The 27,626-nt window shown below is 39.6% G+C and overlaps 1 protein-coding gene across 3 annotated transcripts in view; it reads left to right on the plus strand.

Moving 5' to 3' along the window:
* Window positions 1–27,626, plus strand: part of SLC6A15 (solute carrier family 6 member 15) — a 53,496-nt gene that overhangs the window by 19,261 nt on the left and 6,609 nt on the right. For 2 of the 3 annotated variants that reach the window (XM_081956815.1, XM_081956814.1), the window contains exons 4-9: window positions 4,454–4,580; window positions 8,117–8,298; window positions 12,586–12,696; window positions 20,975–21,216; window positions 21,326–21,515; window positions 22,588–22,780. In XM_081956815.1, the coding sequence (XP_081812941.1) occupies window positions 4,454–4,580; window positions 8,117–8,298; window positions 12,586–12,696; window positions 20,975–21,216; window positions 21,326–21,515; window positions 22,588–22,780 (1,045 nt within the window). The remainder of the gene's footprint in view (window positions 1–4,453; window positions 4,581–8,116; window positions 8,299–12,585; window positions 12,697–20,974; window positions 21,217–21,325; window positions 21,516–22,587; window positions 22,781–27,626) is intronic. The other variant, XM_081956816.1, reaches the window with a different exon arrangement.

Consider the following 27,626-nt stretch of genomic DNA (forward strand, 5'->3'; position numbering starts at 1 on the left):
AAAAGAGGAGTATGGAAAAGGGAATTAGATCGACAGGAACTATACATCAGATTTCAAGGCATGGAAGAAGAAAAAAGAGGAAAAATGATAGATTTAAGGAGAGAGAACTTCTCAGAAGCAAGATTGACAACCAAAGATAACCTGATTAAAATAGCAGGTGGAGGGCATCGAGATTACTTAATTGATGCTACAAGCAACAAGCTGCGGAGACAAGTCCACAAAAAGTTTATTAAGGAAATAAATAGATCAATTCCACAAATGACAAAAGAAATAAGACCCTATTATTACTGGAAGGATACAGACTGATATATGAAAATTGATAATAAAAATTAGTTAATTTTAGTAATTAGTGATTAGTAATTTAGTAATTTCTAGAGTGCCATGTTAAATAAATAATTAATAAGGATAATAAGGTACATACATGGTTTGATGAGAGGAAATTTGATATAATTAGCGAATGAATTTTTGTTAATAAATAATATCTATAACAATAACAATGAAATGACAAGGGATATAGTGAACAATATATATATGTACTGGTTTAATAAAAGGAATTGGGATATAAATTGTAAACAGCGATTTGGAAAGGAGGATCAGAAACCTTGTTATCAAACATAATTATTTTTTACTCAGAACATGCTATAAAGGGGTAATGTTATTAGATGATATTAGAAATAATTAATAAAATGCTACTATGTACTTGTGTTTTTTAATTTTGGGCAATTTCATGTAAAAGGATGTTAAAACAACCACAGTCAAATGAGAAGCTTGGTATGTTGATAGTAAGATATATAAAGATTTTTGATTTAAAATACATAATGTGATTTGAATTATAAGCAATGACTGTGGAAGAGATGCATGAAAGTTATTTGTAACCAATCAACACACTTCTACAATATGATTAGTGATTAGTAATTTAGTAATCTTTAGAGTGATATGTTAAATAAATAATTGATAATGAAAGCAAGGTACACACATGTGTTGGTTTGAAGAGAGGAAACCTGATATAATTAGCGAATGAGTTTCTATTAATAAATAACAATTATAATAATAACAATGAAATGACAAGGGATATACTTAATATATATATGTACTGGCTCAAAAGAAGCTGTTGGTATACAAATAGTAAACAGCGACTTGGAAAAGAGGATTAGAAATTTTGTTATCAATCATAATTAATTCTTACTTAGAACATATTATAAAGGTGTAATGTTATTGGATTATATTATAAATAATTAATGAAATGTCATTATGTGGTTGTGTTTTTCAATTTTGGATTATTTTATGCAAAAGGACATTAAAACAACTATAGTCAAATGAGAATTGTGGGATGTTGATAGTAAGATATATCAAGATTTTTGATTTAAAATATATAATGTGATATGAATTATAAGTAATGACTGTGGAAGAGATGCACAAAATTTATTGGTAACCAATCAACACACTTCTACAATATGTAACAAAATATGATTTTATTTTATTTTGTTGTGTTGTGTTTGTCTGTTTAACCAAAAATAAAAACTTATTTTATATATATATATATATATATATATATATATATATATATATATATATATATATATATATATATATATATATATATATATATATACATACATACATACATACATACATACATACATACATACATACATACATACATACATACATACATATATATATATATATATATATGTTGTAATTGTACTGATAAATAAATAAAGGGAGACTAGGATAGATCTATTTCGAGCTAATTAGCTCTCATCAGCTAGCCATACCCTTACTGGGATTAGAACCCATAATTAATTATGCTGGTTTTGTTGTATTCGAGTCTTTTCCTGTGTAAGGTTGAGATTACACGGGAAAAGACCCGAATACAACAAAACCAGCATACCTACACCTGTGAAAATCTACGAAAACAAATACGTATATATATATATATATATATATATATATATATATATATATATATAGATGATAGATAGATAGATAGATAGATAGATAGATAGATAGATAGATAGATGATAGATAGATAGATAGATGATAGATAGATAGATAGATAGATAGATAGATAGATAGATGATAGATAGATAGATAGATAGATAGATAGATAGATAGATAGATGATAGATAGATAGATAGATAGATTAGATATAGATATAGATATAGATATAGATATAGATATAGATATAGATATAGATATAGATATAGATATAGATATAGATATAGATATAGATATATGCATGCATACATACATACATACATACATGAGGCATGGCCGCCAACCTTTGGTAGAAGAAATCTGTTTGCCCTTGATCTGTATTGGACCTGTTGCTTCATCAATTCAGGAGATAATTGAACCCAACTAAATGGGCCACAAAGCAGGGCGAAATTTTATGTTCTGAGTCACAGAACATAGCTGAAGAAATGAATCGATCTGGGAACAATACAGAACAATTCAGTATTTGTAGCTCTGTCAGAACAGGATGTGCAGTACTGGAATAAAAAAGCATAATAGACTTTAGGGGAACTCAAAAATGATTCAGAGTTTGGGCCATGCATAAACACTGCAATTCCTATTCTTCAAACCAATTCATCATTTTTCAAGGCTTTTGTGCCCCTAATTGAAACACTGCATTAACTTAAAAATAGATTCCCTAAAAGCAACAGAAACCTGGAAAAAATTATAAATAACAGAAGGATTAAAGGTGCCATTGTTAGACTGCAAAAAAATAAAAAATAAAATCCAGGTACTGTAAATGTTATTTAGCAGCCAAGAATTCATTTTCAAATTGCTTTTTGAAAAAGCACTTTGGGACAAGTATGGCCTGGATGGTTGAGAATCTCCACATATTTCCAGAAGGCTTCCATGGAGGAGTCAGATGTAGGTTCTAGGGAGAGGCTGTTAGAGTAAATTATTCATAATGAAAACTGTTTTTATGATGCCCTTAACCCCCCCTCCTCCCCACCTGAAAAAAAATGGACATCACTGGCAGTTCTTCCTATGAAGGTTATATTGGATAGATTATTCTATTTGGGGATAGTCCTGAAGGGCAACGCGCATCTGAAAGCTTCCAGGCTTTCCTCACCCAGTTGAAAGTTCACAACCCTTGCTCCACACCCACAGGTTCATCACATGGTCCAATCCAATACTCAACTGGAGAAAATCTCCAACCACTCCCATCCAGGTGCAGGCAAGTGTTCTTAGTTCCCAGAAGAAAGAATGTTGTTATGGCTAAACTCTACCGCTCCCAGCAAACTCCCCTCCCAAATTCCCAGGCTAACATATGTGGCAATCAGGAAGCTGGAAAAATGGTTTCCACACTGACAGGCTTCCCCCCTTCAGGAAAGGTACACATCCTGAAATGAGATAGAACCTCTGACCTCCTAATTATAGAATTTCTCTTTGAGAGATATTGCTTCTCTGTCAAGAGAAAACCCCAGGGATGACAGGGAACAAATATCAGTTCTGCCTTACATAGGTTCCCATTTAATCTGTTTCTTCCCCTCCAAATCAAGAGTCTTACGGGATCTACCTTTAATGGTATCTCTGACATCTCTGGGATGGCAATGTACAGTTTAATTTCACCTACATATTGATGATACTTCATCCCCTAACTGAGTGTAGCTCTCTCAGTGGCTATGTAAAGATATTAAAAAAACAGTGGAGACTGGACCAAACCCCAAGGTACCCACAAAAGAGTGACCACTGAATTGATCTCTTCTGCTTTGCAACTGGCTGAAATTGCTCATTAAGGAACCACTGAAAAGCAGTGACTCCAATCCCAAGTCAGTTCAGGCAGTCCAGAAAGATGCCATATGCAATGGTATCCAAGGCTGATAAATGTAAAACAGGAGGAGAAGGAGTGCCAACTAACTCCCAACAAAGATAAATCAAGCAGGGGTGTCCTTTTCCTGTGCCCAGCCCTAAACAATGACTGAAAGAGATCTAGATAATTTTCTTCTAAGACATGTGGCACATCCTCAGTAAGAGGAGTTTGGAGACATCGCAGTGATTGCCAAAACCAGCTGATCCAGAGAGGGTCTTTTCAGTAGGAGGAACAGCACAGATATGTTAGCTTTTTATAGGGCACTCCATTTCAGAACGACTAGACACAAGGTAGTTCCCCCCCCCCCCCATGCCATCAGTCTGCTAAACAACTAATTCACACAACACTGTCAAACTATCTAAAAAGGCAGTATCATTATTCTCATCTTCCCTATTACCTATCTCCTTATCTTTTTATGACTATAACTTTGTTGCTTATCACTATTGTTGAATGTACATTGAGAGCTTATGCACCCGAAACAAATTCCTTGTGTCTAACCGCACTTGGCCAATAAAGAATTCTATTCTATTAAGAAAAGTGCTGTGCACCAGAGCAGTTCTGAACATACAAAAAACTAATGTGCATTTATGAAAACTGTGCTTTAAATTTTTGCTTCTTTCACAGGTATGCTTTTTTGTGGCCCTGTATTACAATGTCATCATTGGATGGAGTTTGTTTTACTTTTCTCAGTCCTTTCAGCATCCATTACCATGGGACCAGTGTCCCTTGGTGAAAAATTCTTCACATACTTGTAAGTGTTAAATGTCGTTATGTGTTGTCTTTTCTCTTTCTTTTAAATAATGCACTTTTTACTGAAGCCTTTTAAGTGTTATTTTTTTTTTAAAAAGAGAACAAAATGAAAAATAAATAGACCTAGGTAATTTGGTCCACAATATTTTGATCGGGTAGCATTGTTAAATAAATTTGATTTCTCCCATCACCATTATTAGTTTTATTATAAAACTATCCCATCATTAAGTATCGGAAGAATGACTAAGAGCTGGAGAGACCAGTTAGATGAGCCATGTCTCTCTGTAATGAGCTGGCAGATTAGAGAAGGCACTGCAGCATGTTGTAGAACTCCAATAGCTTCATCATCCATCACATATTGAAATACGGTATGTTGAATTAATGGACTGAAATAGGATCAGAGAGACCCAATTTGAAGTCAACTCCCATTTGGTGACTTTGGACCACTTTTTCCTGGTTAAAGGAGAAGTCCCTGCAGATTTTACTCTGGTAGTTTGTTGCCCACTATAAGGGGCAGTGTTTATCTCCATTTCCAGGCCATCGAGCCAGGAGCATGTCTGAAGACATTTCCACAGTCATGTGACCAGCATGACCTCACAGAATGCTGTTACCTTCCCATCAAAATGATACCTATTTATCTACTCACATTTGCATGATTTCGAACTGCTAGGTTGGCAGCAGCTGGGGTGAGAACGGGAACTCTCATGTTGTACTCAGGTCTCCAGTCTACAACTCATCATCTTAACGAGATGAGCCATTGTGCTGCCCTTTCCTGGTTAGCATACTAGTAAATCATGGCATACTGAGTGGCCACTATTCACCAAAATGGACAATGTTAATAGGGAAATCATCGGTTTCCATTTTGAATATTAATCAACGGAGTGATATTATGGATTTGACATTTAGAATGAATTACTCTGAAAACAAGATTTTCTTCCCATTCTTTTTACAATAGTATTTCCCAACCTGTTGCCCTTGAGATATATTGTCCTACAATCCCTATCAGTGAATGCAATACACTGGAGGAAATCTAGTTGGTGAAGATTAATCTATTACCTCAAAATTTATCATACATTCCAATTTTTTATTATGCACGTAGTGCAATAAAAAAAAAGAGAGAGAAGGGAATCTTCTAAAGAGCTCCACCAAAATGTGTGATCAGTTTTAAAGTTGAGATCGAAATCATTGCAAACCTCAAATATTCTGACTGGAAACAAGTAAGTAACTTTTAAATATGAAATTTAAAATTTAAATGTAAAGTATTGTCCAGTTCATTTAATGGAAGAGAGTTAGAATTAATTGGCTTTAATAAACATGTTCACATGTTAATGTCACTTCCCTTGACTGTGGAAAATGCATATTCTGAAACCTTTTTTTGTTGCATTCCAAATATTTTCTATTGCTTATAGTTTGTAAATAACTTTCAGGCTGAATTTCACACTAAGGACTCTCTCTTTACATTCATTCTATTTCCACAAAGTTTAAACAGTAAAAAGCCCAAGAGAATAAAGGAAATGAGTGTAAACAATCAGACTATACTCTGTGCTTAATAAATCAGCAGGATTTAAGTACCATAATCATTGATGGCCATAACCTTGTTAGAATATCCAGTAAAATGCATTCTATCTTTTAATTTTATTTATCATGTTGATCAAGTAGAAAGAAATCTTAATTGTCTGATAGAAGCATATACATAATTTTGAAATGTTACAGCAGTCTACCTTCTGAAGTAACTTTTTAAAATCGCTTCTTGATATTTGAATCACACATATACATAAATATTATTCTAGAACGAATGACTTTTCTAAAACTCCATATTTGAGATAAAATATATGGTTTAGGGGAAAAAAGATTCAACTATTTGGCATATATTCAGTCTTTTTCTAAAAGTTTAATTGAAGGGAATTTCCTGCCAGAATAATTTTTTTTTAAAAAAAGAGAGAAAAAGAAAATGCAGAAAAAGGTAGGTAGATCCCACAGAATTTAGAGACTTTTATTTACCACTAAGAATGTACAGTAAAGAATTCATGAAAAGTGTGACATATGTTGGCTTATTTTAAAATAGTATACTTTCCCTATCCGTTCTCATTCCTTTGAAGCTGTTGAAGCTGGATATTTCTGAAGGAAAAGCAAAAGAGACAATTTAGTTTAATACATCTTATTACAACCTTCTAGTTTGTTATGTATCTGGCCAAATCACCTTATTAATCTGTTCTAACTATCCTGATTTCATTGTTCCTATTCTAGCCAGGGGACAAAAGGTTAAGTCCCTTCAACTGCTTGAGGTTCCACACACAGACATGAAATTACAGCACACAAAGCCTATCTTGAACTCATTTACAAATAGGACTGTGTTTAGATTCACCTTCAAAAGCCAAAGTACTGCATGGTTTGAAATACAATGGATAGCCTTTAAGGTATTAGAATACTTTAAAACAATATTTGTAAACACTGGGCTTTGTAGCTGCCATGCAGTTTAGGAAACACCCAGTCACCACCGCAGTGTTTGGTTTAAGATATTTCCAACATGTATTACGTTTGCACTTAATACACTTTGAATCTTATTTTGAATCTGGATTATTCCACAGCTGCAATTTAAAACAGCATTGCACTTCAAAACCCCTTTCATTGTTCTCATTTAACTGAAGGGAAAACAGTTGTTCTGAATGAGCTGCAGGGCTCTTGTAGTTTATGAGATGAAGGGTTCTTTCTAGAAGCATGGCTACTTCTTCCATTGTATACTAATCTCTCTAATGGTTAGTAACTTCCTTGGCTTCCAACCAGTGGTGGGATTCAATTCTTTTTATTACCAGCTCTGTTGACGTGGCTTAGTGGGCGTACCAGGGGAAGGATACTGTAAAATCTCCATTTCCACCTCACTCCAGGGGGAGGTCACTGCAAAATCCCCATTTCCTCCTGATCAGCTGGGACTCGGGAGGCAGAGAATAGATGAGGGCAGGGTAAGCCAGAGGTGGTATTTAATGGTTCTCCGAACTACTCAAAATTTTCACTACTGGTTCTCCAGAACTGGGCGGAACCTACTGAATATCACCTCTGCTTCCAACCTCTCAATAAATCCAAGAGAAGACACCAAGAAGGGCCTTTCTTCTTCCTAGATGAGGAAGCAGAGACAGTCAGAGAGTTAAAAGTTGAAAATATCACCAACAGAAATTAGAAATAAAATAAAAAATATATGAGACTAGTGGAGGAAAATAAACACCTTTTGTGTAGGAGATGAAGCCATCTGGTAAATTGGAAGAAAGAGTTTGACGTGTTCATTTAAAAAGTCTTGAACTGCTTTTCAAGACAACATGGGACTAACTGTAATTATTGGCATTGTAGAGGTTTAGAACAACATGCCAACAAAATATTTACAATTTGGCTCATTTTTCTGAGTTCTCAGATGTAAATATCTAAATATGGTCCAAAAGGCTGAACAGCAGATTGCAGCAATTGCCTTAAGGCTTTTGGACTACTGCAAAAAAAAAATGTATTATTTTCTAATCCCATTCTGATCCTCTCCTCTTCTCTCCTCAGTTGTGGAGCCCGAATGTGAAAAAAGCTCAGCTACAACATATTACTGGTACAGAGAAGCACTCAATATTTCTAATTCTATATCTGAGGGTGGAGGTCTGAATTGGAAAATGACCATCTGTTTGTTGGCTGCATGGGTTATGGTGTGCCTGGCAATGATTAAAGGCATCCAATCTTCAGGCAAAGTGAGTATTGCCACCTACGTTCTTATTCACCACACCCTTTTGCCTATTTTGCCAAAGTTTGCTGGAAGACATGACTCACTGTGGGCTGGTGTATGTTTCTTTATGCTTTCAAGTAGAAAAATGTTGGTATAATAATTTTTAAATTATAGTCTGCTAAAAACAAAAACCATCTTTGAATAAAAGAAAGGATTATTGTGGCATGAGAACCTTGATCTGTTTTCATTTGCTATGAATAATACTTATAATTACATCTCAACACTTAATTAAAAAAAGAAAAGAAAACCCAACGGAGTGGGATTACTAGCTCTATTTTTGAGCTTTATTAATTTGATTTGGAGAATCAAACAAATAGGGGAACAGTCAGTTCAAGTATCAAACATTTGTGATATAATCATATGGAGGACTCCAACAGCAAGAAAAAGATCACTCAAATGGATGTGCAATCTTTTAAGGAAATTGTGAGTGCTGAGACAGAGTTGTAGCAGTTCTGCATCACAGAAAGAAGATTGGAGCTGTGGTCTCTGGAGACCACAGAGCAGTTTTGGAGTAGGAGCCCCAGCTAGTACAGAAGATAACATGGCTTTATTTGAAGAAGATAGAGTGGAAAAGAGCTAAATAGGATTATTAAAATTGATCGCCTAATTAACCATGTTGGGGAAGCAAATAATCAAGATGAGCAATAATAATGGTGCCATCAAGTTGGTGTTGACTCCTAGTCATCATAAAGACCTTCTCCTAGATGAACATTGCAGTAGCACATCCAGAAAATATAATTGGTTGACCCGATTTTATGCAGCCATAATTTATGAATAATTAAGCTAAAACTGATAAATGTCATCTGAAGATAAGTTTCATACTAAGTGATCCTCCTGACACTAAGTGTTTAATCACCCTTGCATCCTTCTTTGTAAACCTCTCAGATCCATTAAGTGTCTACTTTTGGCCCATAATGCTAGACTAGGCAAGCCTCTAATCCAGCAGGGCTCTATTCTTTTGAGTCATTCACAACTGATTTGGACCATTCAATATTTTATTTCTACTGCAGTGAGGAAGAAAATATTATTTGTAGTATATGGAGATAGTGAATTAAGCTTTTTATTTGACATTCTTTTGACTGCACAAACATTTTCATATATATTTCATATCTTATTGTTCTGCAAATATATGCATTTAGGAATTCTTCTCATGAATGTCTTTCCAGTGGGCAAAAAACTTGATTGTAGTGAAATGTGGTCTGGCAATGCCACTTACTAAGAAAATTATATTTTAGATCAGAGGTGGGGAACTATTGCTCTTTTATGGCCTGTGGATTTCAACCCCCAGAATTCCTGAGCCAGCATGGCTGACTCAGGAATTCTGGGAGTTGAAGTCCACAAGTCATAGTTCCCCACCTCTACTTTAGATACTTCATTTCAAAGATGGGTTGTCATTCAATGCAATCTCTCCTAAATAGCTTATTCATAATGGCTTTCACTTATTTTTTTTCTCAGATATAACAGTAGTAGCTGTCAAAAAACTTTGGCTGACATCAAAAACTTAAATGGATTTGTATTTGAAGGGGTCAGATTGTAGACTAGACTGAGAGGTTAAGAAAACATTTCAAAAAAAGGCAATGGCCAACTACCTCCATATTATTCCGTGAAAATTAGATGGATGTGGTCATAAAATCACCAAGAAATGAGCTTTAGCTTTTATATTAATAATTTATTATCCACTGTTCAGGGCATAGTTGCTGTTTTCAGAGCTATGTTTAAAAATTCATAGAATATTTTCCTAAAACATAATAACTTGGCCATCAAATTAAAACTATATTGTTCATCACTTGAAATGGAGTGGTACCATTAAAATCATAACAGTTGTTAAACCAGAAAAGGCGAGTGGGGGAGGGGGGGAAATAAAGATTGAGAGGAAGGGAGGAGGGAGGGAGGGAGGGAGAGAGATGGTTTTCTTGGAATAAAGTGATTTTAATTACCTTTAAAGATAAAAAATAAAATCAAAATTAATTTTTGCTTTCCTTTGCAGTCTCTGTCATTGAGCAAGATAATAGTTCATAATTTCATATTATCAATCCAGTATATATAAAAATGCTTTGTTATCATTATTAATCATTTATTTAACTATAGCTATTATTATGTTGTATGTACCACTCAAAATTTAACTACATTTAACTAAAATTTATTGTGACATTTCATTTCATCATCCTGTATCCTTCCAGAGATAGTGTAGTCCAATATCTCCTGCCATTTGTAAAGTCTGTATTCTAAATATTTTTTTGATAAGTATTATGTGGACTTCTCTTAAGAACTTGTTGTTCATTATAAGAATTTGAAACCCTTTATCTGCTCTGTTTATCAGCTTCACTTTTGTTATCATTAGTGCTTTTGCCGAGATTACTCTAATTATTTCTGCCAAATTTTCTCTCCTTTCTTCATCTATTTTCTGACATCCGAAATGAAGATCTGGTTCATCAATTTCTCCTTTCCATATTTCACACCTGTCATTTCTCTCCACTCTCAGTTTGCTGTCAGTGACAACAATTTTCTTATCACTTTGATATGTCTCTGTTATTTTTTCAGCTCTGTCCTCAAATTTCATCGCTGTCCCCATACTTTTTGTATTTTGATCTATAATTTCAAATCTCTTTTCAATTCTCTCTGTAATTATTAAAACTTTTTGAATTTCTAAGAAAATTCTTTGCAAAGTTAGTGCCTTTTCTTCTTCACATTGTGCCATTTTCCAGGTTATAAACACTGCCAAAACATCCGAGACTTTTTAGGTCAAACAAATTCAGTGGAGTTTTTCAAATCAAAGCTTTCTCTTTCCTTCAAAGTAACACCTGTATCAATAAAATGTTTTCCACTGTGCCTTTCAGTAAACAAAGATTATAGCTTTATCAGATATTGCCAAGCCTCTAGCCACTAGATGGCAGTGTTACCACTTTTCCATCTGTTTCTGCCTCTCTGTCCAAGAGGGGAAAAAAAAACCCTGTAAAAAATTATGCTGTGTCCTAGCCTTACAAGAGAAGAAGCTTTTAAGCCATGAATACAAAAAATGGAGAAAGTATAGAGGAAGAAGGAAGAAAAAGAGACCAGTCCAATTTAAAAATAAGAGGCATTTGTAAAGAGTCCATCCATAGAAAACAAATAAAGTTAAGGTCGAAAAGATAAGACGATCATATTAAACCAGAGTTGATTCGCCACCTTTTTTCTTCTATCTTCAATTTTATTTTAAATTCCAATTCTTCTGGGTTTTCCCTTATCTAATAATTTTTTTTTATTATTATAAGCTTCTGTTTCAGAGGCTTGTCCCAACCTTTGGCAGCCATTTTGGTTGCTTCTCTTGTAGCTGGCAAAAAGAGCTTTCTCCTGGATCAATCAGGGGTTTGTGATGTCCCTGATATCAGCAGGACATGCTCTTCTCTATTACTGTTCCTTCAGAACAGTTTAGGCCCAAAAGGACCATCCAGAAACAGAGATATCGACAGCAATCCTGGAGACCCAAGATTGCAAGTCGTGTCGTTGTGACGCCAAGCCGCACCCATCCCCAACAATGTGCTATTTTTAAATTATGGTTTACAGGTACACTGATGTCCTAAATGAATATGGAGTGGGGGACCTTTCTTTTTTTTGCTCAGTGAGTCAGGGGAGCAAGAAGGCTTGGGCTTCAGAAAGTACCAAACATAACAATGAATCCTGATATATCCACTAGTCTTCTCTATGGAGCAGGGGTATTAAACTCAAGTCGTCACGGCTGTGTCATGTGACATATCAGGACTTCCCCCCCCCTTCGCTAAACTGGGCGTGGGCATGGCCAGTGTATGACGCATCCGACCTGCGGGCTGGGAGTTTGACAACCCTGCTATAGAGACATGATCAGATCATTATGGTCTCTCTTGGTGATGATGCATGTTTCTCTGCTCTGTTCTCATTTATTTCAGAATAAAATAATTTCTGATTTCAATGATACATGTATTTCAGTAAAGGAGCAATAACCTTTGTTACTGACCTCTTAAGTGGGCCTTTTCCAACCTGGTGCCTTCTAATAGAGTTTTGACTTTACTGCCAGCTATCCCCCATAAAGGCTCTACTGGTTGGTGACTAGGGCAGTTGAAGTCCAAGACATTTGGAGTGTGCCTGTTTGGAGAATTCATTATCTTAAGACAACACAGAATTGACTGTTGAGAATGTACACTAAAAACCTACATTTGTGACTAGTCCCACTGCTATTGTCAGCCACGGCAGGATGATTAAGAAATTTTAAAAATGATTTGCTTTTAATATCTTTCAGATAATGTACTTTAGCTCTCTTTTCCCTTATGTCGTACTTCTGTGCTTTCTAATCAGAGGGCTGCTTTTAAATGGTTCACTGGATGGGATTCGTCATATGTTTACTCCAAAGGTAATGCTTGATCGCTTCTGATCACACTTACTATTTGCCTTTCAATAGCTTCAATAAACTCCAAATCAGTTAGAAGTCTACTGATTTGAGATACATGTGTTGTGGAAGATAGTTTTAGCTCAGATATAAAAGGTCATTATTTTTGTATTTTTGAACTACACCGTCACTCTCAGAGGATTAGGAATTTTCCATCTAACTGGTATTGTCCTTGATTCTTGATTCATACTCACTTTCAGTGGTTTAAGTTTACAGCAGTAAGAAAGAGATCCCAAACATTGTATTGGTGTGACTTAATGAAAGAAAAGAAGATAACTTAGTCTGCAACAGGAGGATAGCAAATTTATGTTACTCTTATAATGTAAGTTTCAAAATTAGATAAAGAAATCCTTGACATACTTGCACCCTCCTCTGATTCCCTGTTCAGTTGTGTTCTAATGTCTGGGTTGATCCAAATGTGGAGAAGGGGATAGTTCTCACCAGTATGCCTGTGCTCTCCTTCATAGGATTAAAGAGTGAAAGCTTAAAGAGAAATATTTAATAAAGCTATGAGGAGTGGCTCAACTCCACATTGGGGAATTGCTTCAAGGCTACAGCAATCTGATTCAAAGTGATGCCTCAACTTGAACAATTGACTAGCTCTGCCCAAACCAGGAATGATCTTCTATTGTAAAGCTCCAAACAGCATAGCCCCACTAATCCAACATTTAAAATTAAATGCTTTTTCATTCTGTTGTGCCACTTCAAATGGGCACTTCAATCAAATTTTGATCAAAGCAAAATGCCCCTTTGAAGACCTTCACAGCTGCAGCTATTATGTAATCTAAATTATCTTAGTGCACAGTTGAAAAGTGATTAACATGTTGCAAAGTATCCATCCGATTTGCACAAGACAATTCCAAATCTATCTTGAACATTAACACATATCAGAATCCTGGAAGCATTATTCAAAATTTAATGATGATAAAGCAGAAAATGATACAAAGCTTTAGGAAAAGTCACCTAGGAAGTCTGAAACAGCAGTTGGAAAGAACTAAGATTTATGTAATCCCTTTATATGTGACCCTGATTTATTGTACACCCTCTGCAACTGGAAATTAATTCTACACGCTGTCCATTTTAGATGAGCAACTTGTTTGGGCATGTAATAATCCTTTTGAGAACAATCAGATACAAATATCCCTTGTATTAAATATTTTTGCAACAATCTTCTTCATCTTCTGCCACCAACAGTTGTTTACTCCCCTCCTTGATGCTCAGCACTTCATCTTAACTCTTTGCATTGCCAAATACACAGAGAGATAGGAATTGAGTATCTCCTTAAGCTTGGAAGCAATAACAAGAGATCTGGACCTCTGGCTGCATTTTTCTCAACTGCCTATTATTTTAAAGGCGGGTTTCTTGCAGTGCAGAACACCATTTGTCTAGGGAGATTCTCAGTCATCCATGTCATGGTTGTCCCAAAGATGCTTTTTCAAGAGGTAACTGGACTTTCTGATTTTTCTTTGAAGACGTTTCGCTTCTTGTTAGATTGGGTAATGGATAGGCACACACAGGCTTAACGGTAACAACAACTCTTTATTAAGTACAACAAGTGAGAACAATCCAGCGAAGGTTGAGTCTGACAGCAGCCCTTTTATAGGGAGCTGTCAGACCCTTCAACCAATAGGATTAAACCTCTGTTCCGGCAGGAACAGATGACCTTGGTGGAAACCACTTTAGTTAGAACAAGTACCTAACACCCCTCCCCTCTTGGATGGAACAAGCCTACTTGTTACGTAGTCAAGCAGGTAGGTGGGCTTTGGGGTAGCTCTGCCTGTCCTGCACAGTTCAGTAGGAGGGGTTTCCTTGGACAGGTCGGACGGACCTGTTTGCTCCGCAGCTCCGCTTGGTGGAAACTCCTGGAACCTTTTACAGGCTGCAGCTGGAGCTTCTACAACCAGTTTGCTCAGAGCTCGCTGCAGGCTGCAACATAACCAGATAAGTTTCCAGGTACCCTCGAGTTTGAGCTGGCCGTGGAAGGAGTGAGTGTTTGCTCCGTTTGGGTAGGGCTTTGGCTAACTCATTACCTCTGGTTGTCTAAGAGTGGAGTTGGAGAAGCGGCCATGGAGTTGGTCAATATTCCTTCTCCAATTCCTACTGTCCTTGAGCTCTAGGGGGTAAGAGCGAGGGCCGGTGATGCCTATCACTGTGGCAGGAATCCACAGAGTTCCCCCGGCGTAGTTGTGGGTGTATACCGAATCCCCTACGCTAAATGTCCAAATCTTGCTTGTGGAGTCAGGGGGTGATGAGGCAGAATAATTGGGGTGTAGCCAGTATAAGTGGGACCTTAGCCGGCGACCCATGAGAAGCTCGGAGGGGCTTCTCCTTGTAGTGGCACTGGGTGTGATGTACTGAATTAGCAAATAGTGGTCAACCCGTGTTTGCCAATCTACCGGGCCAATCCTAGAGAGGGCCTCTTTTGCAGATCTCACCATTCTCTCCACCTGACCATTGGAGGTCAGATGGAATGGCGTGACCAGGGCATGCCTGATTCCCTGAGCTGCTAGGAAGGTCTCAAATTGCATGGCCATTAATTGGGGCCCATTGTCCGAGACCAAGACATCAGGCAGGCGTGCATGGAGAAAACTCTCTGTAGCACCTTGATGACTGCTTCTGCCGTAGCGGAGGTCATCAGAACTACCTCTAATCATTTCAAGTAGGCGTCCACAACTACGAGAAATGTCTGGCATGAACTGGGCCAGCAAAGTCAATGTGCACCCTAGACCATGGTGCTTGAGGTCGCTCCCACTCTTTAGGGGCGCCTCTGGGGGAGCTGGTCTGGACTCCTGGCACGGTGTGCAGGTAGCCACACATTCTTCTATCTCCCTCTCCATGTTAGGCCACCACGCGTAACTCCTAGCCAAAGACTTCATCCTGACAATTCCAGGATGCCCTACATGTAAAGCCTCTAAAACTCAATGTGCAATTTGGTTGGAACAACAACCCTGACCCCCCACAGTAAACAGCCATTTACAACCGATAACTCATCGCGTTTGGCAAAATACATTTTGAAATCAGCCCCAACAGGCCCCCTGGGCCACCCCCTCCATACCCAGTTCAAAATTTGTTTGAGGGTGGAGTCCTTTGCAGAGTGACGGGCAACGTCACTGGACGAGACAGCCCCAGTCTCAAGGCAATCAATGAGGAGGACTGGCATCTCGGGGGTAGGGTCATTGAGAAGTTCAGGCAGCGGGCAGCAGCTTAGAGCGTCAGCATGCCCCAAAGTGGACCCTGGTCGGTAGATGTGATGGTAGGAGTAGGCAGCTAGGAAGATGGTCCATCTGGTCATGCGGGATGATAATGACACTGGGGTAGTCGGTCCCCAGCCAGTAAGTCCAACAGCGGCTTGTGGTCTGTAACCAGTTCGAAGTCTCGGCCATATAGATACTCATGGAACCCTTTTTACTCCAGCCACTGCAGCCAAACTTCACGGTCCAGCTGGCTGTAGTTCCGCTCTGCGGCAGATAAGGTCCTGGAGTAAAATGCAATAGGGGATTCGGTTCCGTTGGGCATGCGGTGGCTGAGGACGGCGCCGATGCCAAACAAGGAAGCGTCGCAGCACCAATGGCAGGGTCTGGCTGTATTGTACCAGAAAGGAGTCCACCGACAGGCAGCCTCGGCTCTGCCCCAGGATCACTTCACATTCTTAGCCAGGAGATGGTGTAAGGGCTCAGCAATGGTGGCTTCCTTTTTAAGAAATATGCTGTAGAAATTAAGGAGCCTGAGGAACGCCTGCAGCTTGGTTTGATTGCGAGGTGTGGGGGCGTCTTGAATTGCTTTAATTTTTTGTGTGGTTGAGTGAATCCCAGAGCCATCGATTAGTTACCCTAAGAATTCAACCCTTGGCATGTTAATTTGGCATTTCTCTTTTTTGAGACGGAGGTCTTTGTCTCTAATTCAAGCCAAAACTGTTCGTACATGTTTGAAAAGTTGCGCCTCACTTGCAGCCAATACCAAGATGTTGCCGAAATAGGGGACGACTCCTGGAATCCCCTGCAAAAGCCATCCCATGACGCTTTGGAACAGTCCAGAGCCGATACTAACGCCGAATTGCAGACGGTGACATTTGAGTGCACCCCTGTGCGTCACAATGGTTTGGGCCTCCCCGCAGTGCCATCTACAGGCAGTTGTTAGTATGCCTGCACCATGTCTAATTTTGCAAAACAATTTCCGGGGCCTAATGAATGAAGGAGGTGCTGTACAATGGGTACAGGGTAGGCGCTTTGTTGTAGCGCTTTATTTATTGTGCACTTGTAGTCCGCACATATGCAGACAGACCCATCAGATTTGACATATGTCACTATAGGGGTCTCCCAGCATGCCTGATCCACTGGCTCTAGGATTCCCTGGCCTACGAGTTTGTCAATTTCCCTGTCAATTTTGGGGCAGAGAGCAAAAGGTACTCTCCTGGGTTTTAGCCTTATTGGGGCTATGTTGGGGTCCAAACTAAAGGAAATTGGAGTCCCCACATACTTATCCAGACTGGTGCCGAAGATGTCCTCGAACTCCTTAAAGAGCCGTCGTCTTTCAAGGCATTGATACCGTCACTTCTAGGCCCTGGGCTTGGAACCAATCTAGCCCTAGGAGGCTCTCAGGTTGCCGCTGACCACTGTCACTGGGAGTTTCCTGCTGAACTGCTTGAACTTCACCTGGAAGGTGCCTTGGCCCACGATGGGGACCTGATTTCCCTGGTAATCGCGTAGGCGTATGTCAGGGGTGTGAAGATGCTGATTCTTTAGGCTAGGGATAGCCTGCTTTAGGGTAGACCATGGCATGATGGTCAGTGATGACCCAGTGTCAATCTCCATCTCACATGGAGAGTCTTCGATGAAGACTGTGACCTTCAGCTTTTTTGGCCGCCTGGTGCGGACTTGGCCGATTGACGTGTGGTAGGTGACTCTATTTTCGCCCTCTGAGTGCCATGGTGGCTTCTGCCAGGCCCCTTGGTTGGGCCTCTGTTGGCGGTTTGGTGCGCTTCTAGGCTGCCAGGTAGTGACATGGAATTCACTCCGGCACACCTTTGCAATATGCCCCTTTCGCTCGCAGCACTAGCAAGTTGTGTCACGAAAATGGCAAGCTGATCTGGCATGGTCTCCTCTACAGCTAGCGCAAGGCGGGAGACACAGTTTGAATTTGCACGCTAGCTGGGCATGGCTACTGCGCATGCGGCAGCTGTCATCTTCCTCGCTCTCTGAGCTCTCGGGCTCTGCAGCCTCGCGATGTAAGCGTGTACTCTTTCACGCGTCTTGTAGAGCGCTTTGGCACTGCAGAGTCTCAGTAGATTTGACGGCTGATTCGGACGCCCTGGTCTTGTCCAATGCGATCTGCAGAGTGAGATTATATTTAGCAAGTAACCTCCTCTGTAGGTTAATGTCCCGCACGCTGCAAATTATGCGGTCCAGAATCAACTCGTCCAGGTCTCGGAATTCACAGAACGCTGCAGCCTTGCAAAGCACCACAACATGCTCATTAATCAATTCGCCCTCTTTCTGGTTTCTGATGTTAAACTCATGCTGGCGAACAGGCTTGGATGGCTTGGGGGCATAATAGGTCCTCAACGTTTGCTGGAGCACGGACCAGGTGACTGATTGCAGTGGTGTCGGTTCAGAGAGGTCTTTCGCCATCTCGAACACTTCCCGGCCACAGTATCCGAGGAACATGTTCTTCTTGCGGCTTTCAAAAAGGCCCATGAGGTCATTTGCCTCGAGAAAGCAGTCAAATCATAGCATGTACGAGTCCCAGTGCTTGGTGACTGGGTCATATGGAGTTGGTGGGGCGTGCATGGCCATTTTGTGTTCAGAGGGTGTTTTGAGTTTGCCGCTCAAAAATGGCTGCTCGAAGCTGCGCTGAGCTCTGGGCTGGATGTACTTGCTGCATTGCTACGCTTTTTTGGTTCGCCTACTTGCCTTTCAATCCCACCCTCGTCGCCAGTGTTAGATTGGGTAATGGATAGGCACACACAGGCTTAACGGTAACAACAGCTCTTTATTAAGTACAACAAATGAGAACAATCCAGTGAAGATTGAGTCTGACAGCAGCCCTTTTATAGGAAGCTGTCAGACCCTTCGACCAATAGGATTAAACCTCTGTTCCCACCGGAACAGAGGACCTTGGTGGAAACCACTGTAGTTAAAACAAGTATCTAACACTTCTCATCCAAGAAGCTTCTTCAGCTCTGAAGAAGCTTCTTGGACGAGAAGTGAAATGTCTTCAAAGAAAAACCAGAAAGTCCAGTTGCCTCTTAAAAAACACTTTTAGGACAGAACAAAATTTGTTTAACTAAATCAGAGGTGTACAATAAAGCCATCACTGCTCATTTTCTGGAGTGCTGGAATAGATGACATTTTTAATATAGGAGGGGCCAGTTTGTCAATATTTTTGTTTGAATTACAATAAATTGAATATTTTGAATCATTATGGCTATCTCCATGTATTTATAAGTTCAGCTTAAATCAGGTGCTTCACTTAACAGAGCTATATCAAGTTTAAGAAAACTGTTCTGTTACAAACTTGCAATTCATTGTCATGTCTGATCATTTATAATGGTTGCAATGAACTGAGCCACCATCCCAGTATTTTCAGTATATAAAAATAAAAGTAAATTCTGAGCCATTCTTAGCTCAATATTATCTATATTGACAAGCAGCTAGTCCCTTGGATTTCAGGTCTTTGCCAATTCTACCTACTCGAGTTAAATCAAATCTTTATTTTGGTCAAAGACCAGCACAATTCTATCTACAATTCTGTGGCAAAATTTATGCTTTTTCACTGATGCACCTGTTAATCCTCCATCCTATTAGAAGTAATTATCATACTTTGCAATGTTTTTAACTTCTAAGGAAGTGAACATATAGTTGCATCCTTATGTCCATAAATTTATTTTTCATCAAATAATGAGTAGATGTAGCAATATTTGAACCATAAAATCTCAGAGAAATGTGATTACTGACATGTTGAGGGGGAAACTTTCCTACAGCAAGATTACATGATTGAAAAAAAGCATCAAAAGAAATTGAAAAGTGAGAATAAAAATTGTGTGTATAGTGCCATCTAGTGATCCAATTATGGTATGTCAACTTGGGGAAATTTGTTCATATGTGATAATCTCAATAGAAGTATTTATGTAGATAGAATGCATTTCCTATTATCGAAATGTACATTTTTAGAAAACAATCACTCTATCATCATGGGAAAATATTTGGATTTGCTTTCATTATAAGAGTGCATTATGTTCAAAAATAATATTGAAATAATGGGCTACTTTAAAATTTCTGTTTGCTAGATAATACTACTGACATTTGGCATACCGGTACATCAAATTCCATAAACTGTGATCTTAGATCCGCTTTCAGTGGAATAAATACCATTGAACTAACAACATGTTCATCAGATTAGACAGGCACAGATGTGAGGCCATAAGTCTTACTTTAGCTTTAGCTAATGAGTTGTTCTGTTTTCACAAAGTAAAATTCCCATTTCCATTCAAGCTCTGCTTAAGCTCTGTATTTTTTGTAATTGACATAAAAGTGAAAAATAATTTTTAAAAAATCCCCAAATCTTGGTTTTTCAATAAAGGTTATACATATTATTGAATAACTTTCAAATATTAAAAGCACATTTTTCTTAAAATCCTGAAAAATATTTTCTTTATATAGAAATAATAATTGTACTGTGATTTTGGTTTGGAGATTAAGCAGCAATTAATAATATAGAATTCAAATCAGTCTTATCCATTTAGTTCTGCTCGATGTTCTTTGTTATTTCTAACATGCCATTTTTTTTTCTGGGCAAATTCCAGTTATCCTTAAAAACCATATTGACAGTATTCTTGGAATTTTTAGGTATGTAAATGGAAAACATTAGCCAAAATTTTAATGTTAATTTTATGTAATGTTTGGAATATGTTTTAGCTATTTTTCAAAACAAATAGAGGACAGAATGTACTCTTGATTATTTAGTGCAGTGTTTATTTGTCAAACTTAGCAACTTTAAAGATGTGTGGACTTCAACTCCCAGAATGCCCTTTGCTGGCTGAGGAATTCTGGGAGTTGAAGTTCACTTTTCTTAAAACTGCTGAGGTTGACAAATACTGATCTAGTGACCATTATCAAATTGGGCTGAGATGTGCGTTACCCCTGGAAAGTGATAGTTAGAATGTTTCCTGATTATTTGTTGCCTCTCTGCTTAATAGAAATGCTGCATTTTGGAGTTGACTTATATTGTATCTGATTTCAAACAGCTTGAAATAATGCTGGAGCCTAAGGTGTGGAGAGAAGCTGCTACTCAGGTGTTCTTTGCCTTAGGACTTGGATTTGGTGGAGTCATTGCCTTTTCAAGCTACAACAAGAGAGACAACAACTGCCATTTCGATGCTGTTCTGGTGTCCTTCATCAATTTTTTCACTTCTGTGCTGGCAACCTTAGTGGTGTTTGCTGTTCTGGGCTTCAAAGCAAACATCATAAATGAGAAATGCATTGTCCAGTATGAATATTTATTTATTTATTTTTTAATAGAATAATTCACTTGGGAATTTCCATCCTTATTCTTTTGGGTGATTGTATGCCTTTGCATTTTTGTGTTTGTTTTGTAGGAATTCTCAACAAATTATCAGCCTTCTGAATAGTGGAAATCTCAGCAAGGCTATCATACCTCCTCATATTAATTTATCAAGTATTACAGCAGAGGATTATAATCTGCTTTATGATATCATTCAAAAAGTTAAAGAAGATGAATTTCCTCTGGGTTTGACACCATGCCAAATTGAAGATGAACTTAATAAGGTTAGAGTGATCATTCAATCCATGATACAAAGTTTACAAATGACCAGTTGTTTTAATAAACCTCTAGCCCTTTGAGAATAGCTTTGCTTTTGACTTCCAAGGAATGCACTAAGTCAAAACTTTGCCTCAAGTTTCCTTGTCTATGTTTTATCCATTCCCATCCCTATCTATTTCATAATTGGAACAGTTTACTGCTGATCAGAGTTGGGATTCACTTACCTTCCCTGCCGGTTCGCAGTGCTCGCGCATTAGGTCGGGGCTGGTGGGCGCAGCTTCCTGCAGCTGCCGCTATCTATTTGTCCGAACTGGAGAGAACCAGTTGAATACCACCTCTGTTGCTGATGCTAAGGAATGCCCAAGATCCATAGCTGCTACAATAATTTTGCAATGCAGTAGTGGCCACTAGTGGCTTATGTTTGTTTGTTTGTTTAGTTATTACTAAAATTTATTGGCACACATCTTACCATAGGGCAGGGGTGTCAAATTCCCACCCAGCAAGCTGGATGCGTCACGTGCTAGCCACGCCTGGATTAGCAAAGGAGGGGAAAGTCCCGATACGTCACGTGACGCCACCTTGATGACATGAGTTTGATACCCCTGCCGTAGGGTAATTCTGGGCAGCTTACAGTCATAAATATATATCTATACATATACATCAAAGCATAAATAAAATCAAACATTAAACTCTAATGAATGTGGGGAGGGTGGAGGTGGAGTGGGTGGGGTGGGATCTGTGGTTACTCGATCAACCACCTCCACTGTGCTGTTTCCCATTGGAGCTCCAAGCCAATTGGCAGAATCATGTCTTTAGATCCTTGTGACAGGAGAGTTGGGATCAACCTCATATTGATTCTAGAAGGCAAGAGCAACAGCAGGGAAGGCCGTCCTCCTGGACCCTGCCAGCCAGAATAATAGGATCGACAGGACTCGCAGCTGACTCAGCTCTGATAGCTGCTCTAAGCAGTAGCATCCATCCCTGGCTCTCTTCACTAAGTGTGTTTCAGTGTCTCTACTTTCTTTTCAAACTTCCTCTTCTTGACCAATGTTAATCACTGAGGTTTCTCCTCGACAGGCTGTTCAGGGAACTGGTTTAGCGTTCATTGCCTTCACGGAAGCCATGACTCACTTCCCTGCTTCTCCTTTCTGGTCAGTGATGTTTTTCCTGATGCTGGTAAATCTAGGGCTTGGCAGCATGTTCGGAACAATTGAAGGGATCACTACACCTATAGTTGATACCTTCAAAGTGAGAAAAGAAATTCTGACTGGTGAGTTGGCATTACATTTCTTCCTTGATATTTGATGTTATCTACAAGAAAATGGCCCTCTACAAAGTAGCCTCCTAATCTGCTTTTATACTAATGGGATGATTTTTACCAGTAGGAAAAAAGGTGCGTTTATCCTTCTTCGAAACCCCTCCTATCACGGGACTGTTCAGAGCAGATTAGGAGCATGTGCCAGTTACTGCAGGGCAGAGATAGAATTGCCTCCCTTTGATTATAGACGTGATTCTGTCAACAGAAGACCACATGGGTTTTATTAGAGGTGTGCAAAGCATTTCAAGTTCAACATTTTCAATGGGCTGTTCTGGTTTCAAAGGAAGTGCTCACACACTTTTCTGACCTTACGAGCAAGGTCAGAACCGTAACAGAACACTTCCTATGAGGATGGAATAGTCCACCTCAAATATGGAACAGCTGTTTGAAGACAAAAGGGGAATTTTAGAGAGCCAAATTATTCAAATGGAAATTATTGAACATACTTTTTAGGTTCTATTCATCCTTGTTCTAAATATTTAGACCTACTTGATTGTTACCAGGGCTGGCTATGGAATTAGTGCAAAGAATCAATGTTTCTTTGTGTGTGCATATAAGCACACCTTAGAGTAAGGGAACATTTAAAGTGTCACAGGCTCTTTTGGGGATAAATAAGTTTCCTACAGGATAACGTGAACCTAATTTTTGAAGATAACTTATCACACAATCCTATGATCTTTCTTTTAAAACAGAATTTTGTCTTTTTTTTTACTTTACACATCTTATGCGAATTTCTTTTTTTTCTAACATTAGTACTCTTCCGTTGAAATTTTAAATATTAGAACCAGTTTTTCCAAGTATTTAGGACAAATGTAGGTATCCTTTTTTGTGGCTAGGTACATTTGTGATGTTGAGTAATAAATAATAATAATAAAATTTTATTTGTTAGCCGCACCCTCTCCCGAAGGACTCGGGGCGGCGTACAATAAAAAACACATGAAATACAAATATGGACAATACATACACAAGAATATAGACGTATATGTGTACGTGGAGGAGGTAGACAGATGAATGGAAACAGTTAAAATCGCAATTTAAAATCCCCTAAATAAAATTACAAAATTAAAAACCCGTCAGGAGCGATATGATCAAATTATGGTTGAGCCAGGCCAGCTACTTGGAATAGGTGGGTCTTGAGCTTTACACGGAAGGAGCGGAGGTCAGAGGTAGTCCTAATATCCGGAGGGAGGTCATTCCACAGGGCTGGGCCCGCCACAGAGAAGGCTCTGCTCCTAGGCGCCGCCCCTCGGCACTCTCTGGTGGACGGCACTTGGAGAAGTCCCTCTCTGTGCGAGCGAATGGGTCGCAGGGATGTATGGGGCAGGATACGATCCCGCAAGTAGCTAGGTCCTGAGCCATGGAGCGCTTTAAAGATCGTTATCAGGACCTTGAAACGCACCCAATAGACCACAGGAAGCCAGTGCAGCTCGCGCAGGAGAGGTGTCACATGGGAGTACCTTGTACTCCGCATAATTACCCGCGCGGCCGCATTCTGGACCAACTGTAGTCTCCGAGTGCATTTCAAGGGAAGCCCCATGTAGAGAGCGTTACAGTAGTCCAGGCGAGACGTCACCAGCGCATGAGTGACTGTGCGTAAGGCGTCCCGGTCCAATAGGGGGTGCAATTGGCGCACCAGGCGAACCTGGTGGAACGCCCCCCTTGCCACAGCTGTCACATGGTCATCCATGGACAGCCGGGCATCCAGGAGGATGCCCAAATTGCGCGCTCGCTCCACGGGGGCAAGTTGTACGCCCCCGATGGCCAGAGATGGGATTAACTGGTTGAACCGGGGGGCCGGAACCCACAGCCACTCCGTCTTGGAGGGGTTGAGCTTGAGTCGGTTGTCATCCATCCAGACCCGTACGGCTTCCACACACCGGGACATCACTTTGACGGCCTTGTTGGGGTGGTTCGGGGTGGAAATGTACAGCTGAGTATCATCAGCATACAGATGATATCCCACCCCGAAGCCACGAATGATCTCACCCAGCGGCTTCATGTATGTGTTGAACAGGAGTGGCGAGAGGACCGACCCCTGTGGCACCCCACAAGTAAGGGGGCTTAGGGTCGACCTCTGCTCCCCTGCCAACACACGTTGCGTCCGGCCGGAAAGGTAGGAGCCGAACCACCGCAAAACGGTGCCCCGGACCCCTAACCCCTCCAGTCGGTGCAACAGGATACCATGGTCGATGGTATCAAAAGCCGCCGAGAGGTCTAATAGGACCAGGATAGAGGAACAACCCCTATCTCTGACCCTCCAGAGATCATCCACCAACGCGACCAAGGCCGTCTCTGTGCTGTGCCCGGAGCGAAAGCCGGACTGGTGCAGGTCTAGATAATCATTTTCATCCAGATGTCGTGGAAACTGATAAGCCACCACACTCTCTACAACCTTCGCCAGAGAGGGAAGGTTGGAGACAGGACGATAATTGGCCAGCTCCGTAGGGTCCAGGGAAGGCTTCTTGAGCAAGGGTCTCACCACCGCCTCTTTCAAGGCGGCCGGAAGAGACCCCTCACCCAATGAAGCGTTCACTAGGCCCAGGAGCCAGTCACGTGTAACCTCCCAGGATGCCAGTACAAGCCAGGAGGGGCACGGGTCCAGTAAACATGTGGTAGGTCGCAGTCGTCCACGCAATCTGTCCAAATCCTCGATGGCAACCAAGTCAAACTCCTCCCAGATTGGTTTCTCAAGACTCGCCACGGACGTCTCCACTGGGACACTGAAAGGGACCCAATCCTTCCGGATTTGAGCGATTTTATCCTGCAGATATTTCCCAAATTCCTCTGCCCTACCCTGTAAAGGGGCCTCCCGCGGCCTCTGAAAGAGGAGGGAGCAGGACACCCGAAACAGGGCGGCAGGGCGGTTCTCAGTGCTTGTTATATAGTAAGTGCTCTTTAAAAATGGGTGCTATAAGAAATTTCTTATTGAAATATAACTGTCATCACAGGTAGCAAAAGAAAAAAAAATCCTCTTTTTTTCTCAGCAAGTAAACATAGCTCCTATGATGACTCATAGTTATATATTCTAAGAATACATATGGAGATCATAAGTATTATTTTCAGTGAAGATAATTCTAGATACTATCCGATTAGGCTGAAGGTGTTTTTAGGCATAATAGTGTCTAAATTATATTACTGTTGTTTTATTGGTTTCTTCTCTGTGTTTCCACTGAGAAAAACACTGATAACAAAGTTTAAAAATAAGTACAGGTAGTCCTCAACTTATGACCACAATTGAGTCCAAGATTTCTGCTACTAAAGGAGACAGTTATTGATTTCTGTCCTCTTTTATCACCTTTCTTTCCACCGTTGTTAAATGAATCATTGCAGTTGTTAAGCTATAAGTGCATCTAGCATCTCCATTGACTTTGCTTGTCAGAAGGTCATAATTTACATGCAACTATCATAAATATGAGTCAGTTGCTAAGTATCTGAATTTTGATGACCTGAGCATGGTGATTCTGCAAGAGTTGTGTGGGACAAATGGTCATAAATCATTTCTTTCCCTTCCGTGGTAACTTCGAACATTCACTAAATGAACTGTTGTAAGTTGAGAACTGCCCATATTATAAGCTCAACATAGATTAACCAATTAACAAGAAAATGATTCCAAAAATCACTTGAGAGTTAAAATCTGGAAAAAAAGAGGTGCATCTTTAAGTAAAGGTAAAGGCTCCCCAAACAGATATGTGCTAGTCATTCCCAACTCTAGGGGGTGGTGCTTTATCTCCGTTTCTAAGCTGAAGACGTCTCCATGGTCATGTGGCCGGCATGACTGAACACCGAAGGTGCACGGAATGCTGTTACCTTCCCATCAAAGATGGTTCCTATTTTTCTACTTGCATTTTTTACGTGTTTTAGAACTGCTAGGTTAGCAGAAGCTGGGATAAGTAACCAGAATTCACTCCGTTATGCGATGCTAGGGATTCGAACCACTGAACTGCTGACCTTTCTGATCAACAAGCTTAGCATCCTAGCCAATGAGCCACCGTGTCCCCCACCTGCATCTTTACAGACTTTCTAAATATCAAGGTGGAGGCCAATAACAATTTCTAATGGGTTATTTTGTATAGCTGGGGAACGTTTGCAAAAGACCCTCTCCTGAATGTTGGAAAACTGTAGGGCTTTTGGAATTGGAATGGAACGAAAGTGTAAATTAGGGTCAGGAAAGATATAATAAAGAGAGACAGTCTTATCTGTGCTGTTCAGCTTCTCATGTTTGCCAGATTTAATTTTTTCATCTTTCTGTATCCCCTTCCATATTTCTTATACATTCGGATTAAAATTGTTTCATATTTGGTGTATACTTCTGTAAATTATTGGGAGGTCTTTTTGCCAATACATGTTCTATGACAAGCTGCTTCCCTAACACAATACGGAAATGAAAGCAATTTCTACTAATGTAGGCATTGGAGAATTACATCACAACATTTGGAGAAATATGATTAAATCTATTGAGTCATATTTCAATTTAAACCAATAAAATTATATTGATTCAAATTTGGTTTAAACAAAACATATTTATAATAATAATAATAAAAATAATAATAAAATTTATTTCTTAGCCGCACCCTCTCCCGAAGGACTCGGGGCGGCGTACAAGAAAACACATAAAATATAAAATAGACAATACACACACACTAAACAGATACATGTACATGGAGGAGGGAGGAGATGAATAAAACAATTAAAAAACACAGTAAAATCTAAAAACCCCAAAATTAAAATTAAAAAACCCGTCAGGAGCAGAGTGAACAAACTATGGTTGAGCCAGGCCAGCTATTTGGAATAGGTGAGT

The sequence above is a fragment of the Natrix helvetica genome (genome assembly GCF_964273705.1).
Source record: "Natrix helvetica genome assembly, chromosome: 6".
In the NCBI taxonomy this organism is placed as follows: domain Eukaryota; kingdom Metazoa; phylum Chordata; class Lepidosauria; order Squamata; family Natricidae; genus Natrix; species Natrix helvetica.